The following is a 12,962-nucleotide window of genomic DNA, read 5'->3' as shown; positions in this document are numbered from 1 at the left end:
GTGCGATGGCCTTTCGGGGTAATTTGCATCGCGCCCTTGCCTTGTGTTGTGCCCCAACCTCACCGGCCCCATAGACCTCCTCCGCTCCTCCAGCACCTCGTCCACACCATCCTGCCGTCATCCATTCATTGCGGATGCGAAGCCACGTTCGAGGCGGCAAGCGAGCGATTCGATTCAGTTCGCAATCCGTCCTAGGTTAGAGGTTTTACATATGCTCAGTGCGTTTCTTCATATCTCGCGCTTTGCGCCGTGCGTTTAATTAGGCGCAAAAATGCAGTAAAAAGCACGGCAAATCGGGGAACTCGCAGAAAATCACTCAAATACCAATTCGAACTTGATCCAAAGCGACACTGGGAAAAATAAAGCTTTGAATCTAGTATTTAAAACCTAGCATATCAATGCTGTCAAGACAATTTGTAGTTTTATGAAATACAATTTTTATACTTTTTTTATTTTTTAACAATATTTTATTAATTTCTTATAAAATTTTTTCTTTTTTATTTAAAACTAAATATGTCATTCGTTTCAACACAATTTCTAGTTTAATAAAAAACGATTTTTATCACATTTTTTTTATATTTATTATATTTTTGTTTAATTAAAACAAAATATATCATTCCTGTGCAGACAAATTCTAGTTTTATAAAAAACTATTTTTATAATTTTTGTTTTTAATTTTTTTATATTTCTTTGTATTTTTTTTTTCATTTTTTATTATTATTTATATTGTTTTGCAAATATTATATGTATACGCAGACCTATCACGCTGTTTCTTTACCCTATATATTAATAGCAACTGATTGTTTGTCGTCTTGATAAGAAAAACCTTCAAACTTTGAATTTCTCTATAAGTCAACTAAAAGTTTTATCGTTTCAACTGCGAAAACCGAGTGGGGAATGTGGAATAAGTGAGTGGGTTTTGTATCAGCTGGCAGTGCATTGCACTGCATGTGAAAAGCGCCAAGATACCGTGTAAATAGAGGGTTGAGCACACAGAAGACCTACCTAGAGATAACAGGTAACCCTCACTAGTAGTTCCCTAAAAACTTGTAATTCATAAGATACATAAACTGTTTTTTAAAAATCTAGAAACACAGAATAACCTTCTGAGGATCTGAATGGGTGGTTTTAACTTTGCTAGTTTTGGGAGCGTTCCACTGCTCGAGGTTCGACTGTAGCTGTTGACTGATAAGAAGCGAAGATGGTCTGCAGATTAATGCCTTGACTGGGGAAAAACCTGCAGATACAATGGTATCTACATAAATACGCAGGTTGCTCTGCTGCATTGGTGCACTTCATGTGCATCTATTTGCCTTGCCCATTATCGGAGTGCAAAGTGCAATGCTTTTTCAATTCTTATCGTGTCGAGGTGTGCGCTGTGCGCTTTCCCCCCGGGAGCTGACATCATGGCCAGAACCCGGATAGAGGGCGTTTTCCCTGACACCCATTTCTTCAAGAGAATCCTCCCATTTTATGGCCCTCAAATTAATTATAAATTAGCCTCAGAGTGCATCATCAAGTTGCTTTGCATGTTGTGTATCGAATTCCTCGCAGGATCGAAATCGAATTCCGCCCACACGCTAATAAAACTGCTAAAGCCCAACAAATGGCAGCCGTTTTTATGGGCTTCGGGGTGTTGGGAGTAGGGAGCCGGGCTCACATATACGAGTTCCTTGGCGAGACATCAAATTTCGTGTGGCGCCAGCGCTTCCACCCCCCCAAAAAGCCCCCAAATGTCCTGCTTTCTATTCAATTTACCGATTTTGGAGGGTCAGCTGATTTTGTTGCAAAACCCCGAGCATGATGGCCTACTTAAATGCCAATAACAAGAAAATAAACGAAATGTATGGGCAACATTTTCGCTGCAGATAACACTGGTTGACAAAACAGGCGAAATTTCTTTTTGGGATGCATTTTATGATCTTAAAAAGGTATTTCTTTCTGGTTAAAAAGTATATATAAAAATTGAATTTCAAATTGTTATAATGTTATAACTAAATATCAAAACACCAAGAGGGTTTTAAGTAAAACAGTAGGTTCAATGAAAAGAGAATTTTTTTTAATATTGATTTATATTATCTTTTATTTCCTTAATAACGAAAATGATTTAGAGCGACACGAATAATATTTAATCAATGTATTTTTTTGGGCCACGAAAAAGTTAGTTCTCCGTTCGGAAGCACATTTTTTTCCTTTGTTGGCCAGTGTAATAAATTATTTGGTAAAGTGGACGGCAAAAATGTGCACCGGATCCGCTAATTGATTTTGTCTTTCCCACTTGCCAGGCAAAAAAGGGGCAAACTGGGCTTGCTGTGTCCTCCGACGAACATGTACGAGTATAATTAGTTTTTGGACCGGCTCCGCCACACAAATGCCTGGCCAGAGAGACAAACTTTGTTGTCTATCAAAATATTTTAGTAGAAAACTTTGGTCTAATACGATTTGCGTTTCCCTTTGGCAGCGGCAGAATGTGGAAAAACGTATTTATGTGCCACATGGCGGACGAGTGAGCCTTGGCAAGCTGGTCGGCTGTGTCTGATAGATGGGTTCTTTGTAGTAATCAGTACACAAGGGGTGATCCATTTCGTCAGGTCCCCAAAGGAGGGTCTTCCTGAACGCTAGCCAAATCTGTGGAAAAACTATCTTTTAGAGGAGAACATTATATTTCCTAGCACCTCGAATATGATAGGGCCATAAATTACTTTTCCTTGATCTTCCAGACCCTTCCGGAGTTCTCCTTGAGGAAACTACAATAAATCCCCGAATCCAATCGGTTTAGTGGGCCATAAAAACCGTTTGATACGGCCATGTCCAAACAGACAATCGTACACTTTGTGATTTCCTTTTTTCGCTAAATATTTTCCCTTCGGTTTGCGTCATTTGGCCGATGCCGATGCTGCTTTTACATCGCGTTTTCTATTCTATCTAAGTATCTATCTATCTATCTATCTATCTATCTATCTATCTATCTATCTATCTATCTATCTATCTATCTATCTATCTATCTATCTATCAATCTATCTATCTATCTATCTATCTATCTATCTATCTATCTATCAATCTATCTATCAATCTATCAATCTATCTATCAATCTATCTATCTATCAATCTATCTATCAATCTATCAATCTATCTATCAATCTATCTATCTATCTATCTATCTATCTATCTATCTATCTATCTATCTATCAATCTATCTATCAATCTATCTATCAATCTATCTATCTATCAATCTATCTATCAATCTATCTATCTATCAATCTATCTATCTATCTATCTATCTATCTATCTATCTATCTATCTATCTATCTATCTATCTATCTATCTATCTATCTATCTATCTATCTATCTATCTATCTATCTATCTATCTATCTATCTATCTATCTATCTATCTATCTATCTATCTATCTATCTATCTATCTATCTATCTATCTATCTATCTATCTATCTATCTATCTATCTATCTATCTATCTATCTATCTATCTATCTATCTATCTATCTATCTATCTATCTATCTATCTATCTATCTATCTATCTATCTATCTATCTATCTATCTATCTATCTATCTATCTATCTATCTATCTATCTATCTATCTATCTATCTATCTATCTATCTATCTATCTATCTATCTATCTATCTATCTATCTATCTATCTATCTATCTATCTATCTATCTATCTATCTATCTATCTATCTATCTATCTATCTATCTATCTATCTATCTATCTATCTATCTATCTATCTATCTATCTATCTATCTATCTATCTATCTATCTATCTATCTATCTATCTATCTATCTATCTATCTATCTATCTATCTATCTATCTATCTATCTATCTATCTATCTATCTATCTATCTATCTATCTATCTATCTATCTATCTATCTATCTATCTATCTATCTATCTATCTATCTATCTATCTATCTATCTATCTATCTATCTATCTATCTATCTATCTATCTATCTATCTATCTATCTATCTATCTATCTATCTATCTATCTATCTATCTATCTATCTATCTATCTATCTATCTATCTATCTATCTATCTATCTATCTATCTATCTATCTATCTATCTATCTATCTATCTATCTATCTATCTATCTATCTATCTATCTATCTATCTATCTATCTATCTATCTATCTATCTATCTATCTATCTATCTATCTATCTATCTATCTATCTATCTATCTATCTATCTATCTATCTATCTATCTATCTATCTATCTGTCTTTCCATCCATCCATCTGCCGCTTGCGCCTTAATTTGTTGCCGGGCGCCAGGCGACGAAAGCGAAAATTGGAAATTGAAATTTGATTGGTTGTACGGCGAACACGATGGCGATTAATGCGGAGCCCCTGAAAGTGCTGCAAACCTAATTGCTGTCAATTGCCGGGGCTAGAAAATCAATCGAGAATCGCTGCAAATTCACTTGCTGTGCAATTTTGCTTTCTTTCTTGGGGCTGTGCGGGGGCAACCGCTGATTGACACGGAACGCAACCCCCTGGTTTCGGGGGGGGGTTTCTCATTAAGCAGTCCTCTCTGGTGGACACACAGTACTGACCGGTCTTGGCAAGCGGCCTCTGTGGACTCTGGTCTGCCCGACGCGATGGCCTGTCAGTGTTCCACACGAGGGAAACACAAGAAATTGTCATGTTTCGCCCCCTCGAGGGGGCCAGCTAAAACATATGGGTGCATATATATTATCCGATGGATGGTTGATGCCAAGTATTCCCAGAAGGCGGCCCCCCAATCGATCTACTTCCCATCATAATCGAATGTTATTCAATTCGGCTGCGGCCCCGGCCCCGGCCAGCAATGGGGCATGGCTAAGGCAGCTCGTCGCAACTTATGTAGGACACATAAATACAATTTCCAAAATACGCACGAAATTCCCACTTGACGTGAATTTATAATGACAGCCATTTCGCGTTGCGTTGTGTTTTTGGCTTTATTTTGTGGCTACTCTGTACTGTTTAGTGATGAACTTGCAGTGCGAAGCACTCGTATTTACACTTGCATAACTCAGAAATTCGCCCGAGCACTTGGCGTGCCGCAAATAGAATTTTGGACAAGCCCACACACAAGCTGCTGGTCTGCTGGCCTGCTGGCCGGTGGATCAGCAGGCATTGAAGCCATTAAGTTGGGGACACGGGCATGTGGACGCAAAACTGAAAATATTCACGTCTCATTATATTAATGTCGCTGCGAAAATGCAAATTCGAAATGCGCACATCAAAAATGATTCAAACAGCCCGCATAAGCAAACAAACAGGCGGCGCGAGCAAACAAATTGACGGCGAATCAACGAATAAGCCAACTCCGGCTGGCTAAATGACTGAGTGACTGGCTGACCAACTGACTGATTGCCTGACTGACAAACTGCCGTGCAAACAAGAGAAACATCCATGTTGAGGCCTAATTGTCGGGGGCTCGGCGGAGCAACTGTTCAAACACGGGGCTCTGCAAGATCTGCTGGATGATTGCTCAACTGGCCGGGGGCACAAGGAGCTCGCAGCGAGTGGCACAGGTCGTTGCCATCGAGAGAGTGCTGGGATCAGGAGCAGGGGTTGCTAGAAAGATCAGAGATCATAAAAAAATGATAAAAAGATGATATAAAGATCATATAATGATCACATAGAGATCATATAAATATGATAAAAAGATGATATCTAAGATCATATAATGATCATATAGGGATCATATAAATATGATAAAAAGATGATATCTAAGATCATATAATGATCATATAGGGATCATACAGGGATCATGTCAGAGATCATATAAAGATGACAACAAGTTGATAGAAAGATCATATAATGATCATATAGGGATCATGTCAGAGATCATATAAAGATGACAAAAAGTTGATAGAAAAATCATATAGTGATCATAAAGAGATCACATAGAGATCATATAAAGGGAGTATCGATATGTTATGATTATAAATGATTTATTGATGGTAGATTGATCCAAGATTGAAGGGGTCATCTATCTTTAAGCTCAAAACTCTGTTGTTAGGATCAGTATATAAAAGAAAGCTAATGAGTTAGTGGAAAAGAAATCATAGTTCTATCTTTGAAATTTAAAACATTGTAATAATGATAATAATAATAATGATTCCTAAAGATGCTAAAGGATATAGACTTCCACCACCAGAATTCTGACATACAGTCATCCAACAAATATGCTTTTCTTTATTGATTTAAAGAATTTATGATCTACCGTCGAAGTTTGAAACATTGTTATAATGATATTACTTCTTTAGATGCTATAGGATAGACTGAAACACCACCATTTAAGATACAATCGTCCTACAAATATTCCCATCTACTCTACTACAACTTCCTTTACCATTTAAAAAAAAAATGTAAAGAGTGTACCTATTTCAGCAGAGAATTCTATGAATGAAATGATAAATATATGTATAATGTATATATACATTTACAACTTCCTTTACCTATTAAGAAAATTTATTGAGTTGTACCTATATGATCAGAGAATTCTATGAATGAATTGATTGATAATAATACCTATATTAGCAGAGACTTCTGAAAATGAAATGAAAAATAATTATTAAAAATTATATATAAACAAAATCTATGTATATTACCAATTTAAAAATATATATTGATCAGATAATTCCAATGAGATGATTAATAATAATGTAAGCTATATGAGTATTGAGTATGAGTATGAGCTATTGGGTTATACCAGTTTGAGCAGAGAATTCTATGAATGAAAGGATTAATAAAAGTAATAATAATACCCATTTGAGCAGAGAGCTATGTGAATGAAATGATCGATAACAAAATATTTTAAAAAGGAAAATGTATATGAGTAAAGTGTACACATCTTCTAAAACGTAAATAACGACTTATATAGCTCTAATAGGTCTAAAAAATCAATATTCATCAATTTTTATTCTTTTATTTTATGAAAGATGGCGCTCGGTTCTTTTTGCTTTTTATGATAGACGATGTTTGTGATTGCGACAGTTTTGGGTGCCACAAAAGGGTCTGCCCACCTCTGCCACCCCCAAAACACACACCTCACCCCACCTCACCTGACGTTCAGGTGATTTTGGGCTGCTGCTGCTGCTCCACGATGTCTATAAATGTTTTCATGCCTAATTGATTTAACGTCTCGGGCACGGCCGAATATAGACATCGATCCAATGGCAGCGGCCAAATATTCCACGTTGCACTCGTTAAAGCCGGCTAATTACGGATTTTATTTGCAATCTGAATTTGTGCATAATATTTTAATGAATTTAACGGACTGCCGCATACAGATCGCAATTAATCCGCCGGCGAAAGACCGTTGTCATCATGGGTTCCCTGGCCAACCCAGAATACTTTGCGCCTCTCCAAGTGCGTGGGCCACTCGGCTGGTGTGGCACTGGGCAGTGGGTAGAATTTGCTGAACATTGATTGATTTCACGCCAGCGCTTCAGCCTGCTTATTTTTAGCCGATATTTTCAGCGAATGGGAAATGTTATTTTAAACGATTCCGCCGAGGCGTTGGCCCTCGCCTCGCCTTCCATCGATGTGCTGATGCTGCCTGCCGGTGGACATTTTCCCCTCCATTGGTTGCGTGTTGTATGCACACAGGCGAAGGCACTCGGCGAGGGCACCCATTTCCTATTTCCCATTTTCCACTATCCATTTCCCTAAGCCGACCCACTAACATGCAGCGCCAGCGCGATTTCAAGGTGACCCGCTCCCGCTTACACTGCGGAAAATACGAAATTACTAAATAAAAAAAAACATATTGCTTTATTTAAAAAAAAATTGGATATGTCTAAAAAGTATATTTTAAATGGGTAAGCATATGAATATACATTCAAGGTGACCTGGTCCAGCTTACACTGCGAAAAATAAGGAAATTCTAACTAATATCAAGAAAATATTGCATAATTTTAAAAAAGTGTAACTGAAAATTAATTTTAAATTGGGTTACTCTTATGAATTATCCATTATTAGGAACTTGAAATTAATTTTTCAAACTCCAAATAATATTAAATATGGCAATGCATTTATAGGTAAGCTACGAAAAAATTGGCTAATTTAATGAAACCAAATTTAAATGGATCTTATTTCATATATGGTATATGATATTTCAAATGATTTATTTATTTAAATTTAAATTATTTATACAAATTATACTTTTGTAATCAATAAATAATAATTTTTAAAGGCTGGACGTAGGTTCAAATCCTTGGGTAAAGAATCAAAAAAAAGGGAAATAATAAAAAGTAAACGAACCCTTCTTTAATACTAATCATCTAATCATTTTACTACTGCAATTTATAATACAAAAAATAAATTAGCCCCTTATGTTTTATAGATATATTTATAGTTATAGTTAGTCCAGTGAACTAGAGCTCAAGTTAAGTTTAATAGCACTTTCGTTTGGCAATTCTTTTCAAACGCGTGAAATGAGGCACTAATACGATCTCCCGCCTCCTCCACTTGCAGCCCCTGATCTTGGCGGCCCCAATCCCTTTGGCAGGCGTCGGACGGAGCCGCTCGGCAGCGGCAGCTGCGGCGGCACCGCATGGATCATGCCGTGAAGGCGACGCGCGGCCGCCCGCTCAACACGCTGCGCTTCGAGAACGACGAGCTGGAATGCCTCTACCAGCGGTACACGCTCAAGCTGCAGCGCTTCTCGGTGCTGGGCGTGGTGGCCCTGGTGCTCGTCCTCTGCGGGGTGATGGCGGCCCTCTCGCTGACCTTCAATAATGCGGCCACCTTTCACGTGAGTGATGTTCTTCAGGGGGAGGAAATGGTTTACCAATGTCATGTTGGGTTTCTCAGTAACAGGTTAGGTTTTATTTGACCAACAACTCTTAACTGGCGGTTATGTTCGAGTTAAAATTCCTCCTCTTTAGGTTTATCAATCCAAATGGTTTGTAACGATTTGTAATTTAACATCACATTGAGAAAACGAATTTGTCGCCAAAAAATTTAAGTTCATATCAACTTTAATTGGCAGCTAACGAACTAGAACCTTAACATGACATTGAGAAATCGGTACCACGATAAGAAAATTTTGCTTCTTATTAGTACTTACAATAACTTTGGAGAATTTGGAAATCAGACTTTTAAAAGTGACCATTAGTTAGGCTATATTTTCTAGCAGGGCCTACGGAACTCACAGATAAAACTAACCCCTAGTTTAACTCCTAGTTAACCATCCAATAATATCTTTAATTTTATTCAACTTACCTCCCCCGCAGAACATCTTCAATGCGATCGTGTGCGGGCTGTTCGCGGTGGTGCTGGTGCTGCTGCAGTGCTCCGTGATCAAGGACCACCACCTGCCCACGTTGTGCTACGGGATCCTGCTGTTCACGGCCAGCATCTGCGTGGTGTCGATGCCCACGCTGGGCAGCATCTTCCCGGTGGACACCAAGGAGGTGATGGCCGAGGGCGTCTGGCAGATCGTGTTCGTGGTCTTCCTCGCCTACGCCATGATGCCGCTGCAGATCTGGGAGGCGGTGGCCTTCGGCATCGCCCTGCCCTCTGTGCACATCAGCCTGACGGTCTACAAGATATTCACGGATGCGTTTCGCTACCTGGAGTACAATCAGCTGATCGCCAACATCGTCATCTTCATCGGCGTGAACGTGGCCGGCCTGGTGGTGAACATCATGATGGAGCGGGCCCAGCGGCGCACCTTCCTCGACACGAGGAACTGCATCGCCTCGCGCCTGGAGATCCAGGACGAGAACGAGAAGCTGGAGCGCCTCCTGCTCTCGGTGCTGCCGCAGCACGTGGCCATGCAGATGAAGAACGACATCCTGTCGCCGGTGGCCGGCCAGTTCCACCGCATCTACATCCAGAAGCACGAGAACGTGAGCATCCTGTTCGCGGACATCGTCGGCTTCACGGTCCTCTCCTCGCAGTGCAGTGCCCAGGAACTGGTGCGCCTGCTCAACGAGCTCTTCGGCCGCTTCGATCAGCTGGCCCATGTAAGTTGGCTTCCAGAACGGGAACCCAAAACTGAACTTAAAGATGCCATAACTTGGCTTACTGGACTCCGATTTTGAAGTGGGACACCTCTATGAGTTTGTGGTTGAATTCTTGAATTTTTTCGTTAAGGAGGGTCGAAATATTTTACCATTACCTTCTTCGATTTTTCCCAAATTGCAAAGGTTTTTAAAATAGGATTCCAAAACTGCACTTCTAAATTACATAACATTAGTAATTGGATTCCGATTTTGAAGTGGGATACCTCAAAGAGTTTTTGGTTGAGTTGTTTAATAATCTTTATTTAAATATTTTCTTTTAAAGAGAGTCAAATATTTGACCGATATTCATGTTCCATTTTTCTGTATTTCCAAAGGTTTTTAAAATTGGATCCCAAAACTTCACTTCTACATGATATATTTTTAGTAATTGGCTTCTGATTTCAAAGTGGGATACCTCTATGAGTTTGTGGTTGAATTCTCCAAAACTCTACATTAATTTTTTTTTCAATATTTAACTTTAACCTACTTGAAATTAAATTGTTTCTCTGCCCTTTTTCCTAGGACAACCACTGTTTGCGTATTAAAATCCTGGGCGACTGTTATTATTGTGTCTCCGGATTGCCAGAACCGCGCAAGGATCACGCCAAATGCGCCGTGGAAATGGGACTCGATATGATCGATGCCATAGCGTGAGTATCTATTCTGATATATTTGATATGCCCTGATCGACAGGCTATATACGCACTTACTTTACTGTAAGTACTTACTGATAAATTAGTAAAGTAATTCCGCTGTCATCCGCTTCCGATAAGAAATCACTCAAAACCCATTTGATATAATTATCACTTATTAATTGATGACAAAACAAATTCATTCCGTGCGTAAGACAATTTCTGATAGTATAATTGACTTGATTGTGGGAATGTGTTTTCCTAGAATTTGTTTTTAATTTGTTGCACTAGGTGTTGTCCTTTTTTTTGCCAAGGCTCATTGCATTGTTCTGTTGGTGGTCTGCTGTAATTAATTAACGAGCTTTCGACTTACTCTTTCGTTGCACTTTAATTGAAATCACATAATGGCTTTTTGCCCCGTTTCCTCGCTTTCAGCACCGTGGTGGAGGCCACCGACGTCATCCTGAATATGCGCGTGGGCATCCACACGGGCCGGGTGCTCTGCGGGGTTCTGGGGCTCCGCAAATGGCAGTTCGATGTGTGGTCCAACGACGTGACCCTGGCCAATCACATGGAGTCGGGCGGGGAGCCCGGCCGGGTGCACGTGACCCGCGCCACCCTGGACTCCCTGTCCGGCGAGTACGAGGTGGAGGCTGGCCACGGCGACGAGCGGTCCTCGTACTTGCGAGACCATGGCGTGGACACGTTCTTCATTGTGCCGCCACCACATCGCCGCAAGGTGAGTGAAATCTGAGATTGTAACCTATTTCTCGAGTGCCGGTTAGGGAAATTTGCTTTTCTAACTCTTACAGGGACTTTAACTTTACATTAATTATTTGTCGTATTAAAAAAGTGACAGCCTAACTTTATGTAAGCACTACAGCACTCGGTTATTATTTAACGTTTAGTTCAGGTATATGTAAGAGTTAAATCTTCCTGTCAAGTGCTTGTCAAATTAAAACAGTGCAGACTAGCTTAATTTAAACATAACAGCATAGTGTTATTGTTTCTCGTTCAGATAACTTGTATGTAAGACCTAAATTTAACAGGAGCTCGATCTTCCTGTCAAGTACTTGTCAAATCAATGAAGTGGTGGTTTAATTTAACCTTAGCATAAGCGCACTATGTTTTTACTTTTTGTTTAGATCAAGTAGAAACTTAAATAAAGCAGATTTTGTTTAACGACTGTGCTGGTTAACATGTCGTAAGTTTATCGGGCAGGTAGCTAACTCTCAGTTTAACTGTCACTCGAGAAAAGGGGCCAAATTATTTGGTGTTTTATATGTTTAAATTTAAAAATTAATTTATTATTTATTAATTTACCATTTAGCCCCTGATGCTCAACACCCTGGGCGTTCGCTCGGCCATCGGCAGTCGGCGGAAGCTCTCCTTCCGGAACGTGTCCAACGTGGTCATGCAGCTGCTGCACACGATCAAGTTCTCGGAGCCGGTGCCGTTCTCCAACATCGCCACCGGATCCTTCCCCTCGGCGGCCAGCGCCTTGGGGGGCGGAGTGGCACTCGGCGGCGGCGGCGGCGGAGGCGGCGTGGCACGGGGAAGCACCTGCGAGGCGAACGCCGGAAGCGTTCAGGTGTCCGAGAAGGGATCCCGCAAGGTAAGTGGTGTTCGGCCCCAGATCAGCAGCACTCTAGCAAACAGCCGACTCGGGAGTTCCAAGGTGGGAGTTGCAAGTTGGACGTTGCAATGTTGCAAAGTTGCGTGTTCCTGTAGCTCGGTTCTGTTCTATTCTTTTGTCGTAGCTCCAGTTCTGTGCATGTCCGGGTGGTTTACGATGGCACTCGGGTCGATTGGGTTCCGGTTAACCGGTTGACTAGTTTTTGTGTGGCGGTGGTTTTTGAGTTCTGGCTTGGTGTGCTTTTCATTTTCCGTACTGTACCCGTAGCCCCAGGGATACACAGAGATCTGATAGATAGCGATCGGGTAGCTTGAAGACGGCGAGACTCCTTTTCATTTCTTGCTTTGATTTGTTTCCTTTCGTTTTCTTTCAGGATGCGGTAAGTTTGCCTCGCCCATGTCTAAGTATTTCTATATATCCACCAGTTGAAAACCCGATAACAGTAATCCTTATTCCTGAGTTGCGCTTTTTCCCCCAAAATGCCCCTCTTAAGTTCTCGGTCGGTTCTCGTTTTCAGTTCGATTTTCCGTACTTAGTGGGCTCTTTTTCGTTTCGTAGTCGCAATATGTATCTATGCCCATGCGTTTAAGATTGTATATTTAGCTTAGCAGATCAGCAATTGTAATTCCGTGCTGCTGTCTCTACTAACTAACTTTGTAGAATAACGATTCGT

General features: G+C 40.2%; 1 protein-coding gene across 10 annotated transcripts in view; it reads left to right on the top strand.

Moving 5' to 3' along the window:
- LOC108025733 (Ca(2+)/calmodulin-responsive adenylate cyclase) overlaps positions 1–12,962 on the top strand; it is a 39,892-nt gene that overhangs the window by 15,706 nt on the left and 11,224 nt on the right. For all 10 annotated transcript variants that reach the window (XM_050890587.1, XM_050890585.1, XM_050890584.1 and 7 more), the window contains exons 3-7: positions 8,487–8,766; positions 9,248–9,982; positions 10,544–10,671; positions 11,089–11,392; positions 11,984–12,268. In XM_050890587.1, coding sequence (XP_050746544.1) covers positions 8,566–8,766; positions 9,248–9,982; positions 10,544–10,671; positions 11,089–11,392; positions 11,984–12,268 — 1,653 coding nt within the window. In that variant the 5' untranslated portion in view covers positions 8,487–8,565. The remainder of the gene's footprint in view (positions 1–8,486; positions 8,767–9,247; positions 9,983–10,543; positions 10,672–11,088; positions 11,393–11,983; positions 12,269–12,962) is intronic.

Source organism: Drosophila biarmipes, chromosome X (assembly GCF_025231255.1).
Source record: "Drosophila biarmipes strain raj3 chromosome X, RU_DBia_V1.1, whole genome shotgun sequence".
Lineage (NCBI taxonomy): Eukaryota > Metazoa > Arthropoda > Insecta > Diptera > Drosophilidae > Drosophila > Drosophila biarmipes.
The sequence above is the reverse complement of the archived record's forward strand: the minus strand, read 5'-3'. Positions and strand labels throughout refer to the sequence as shown.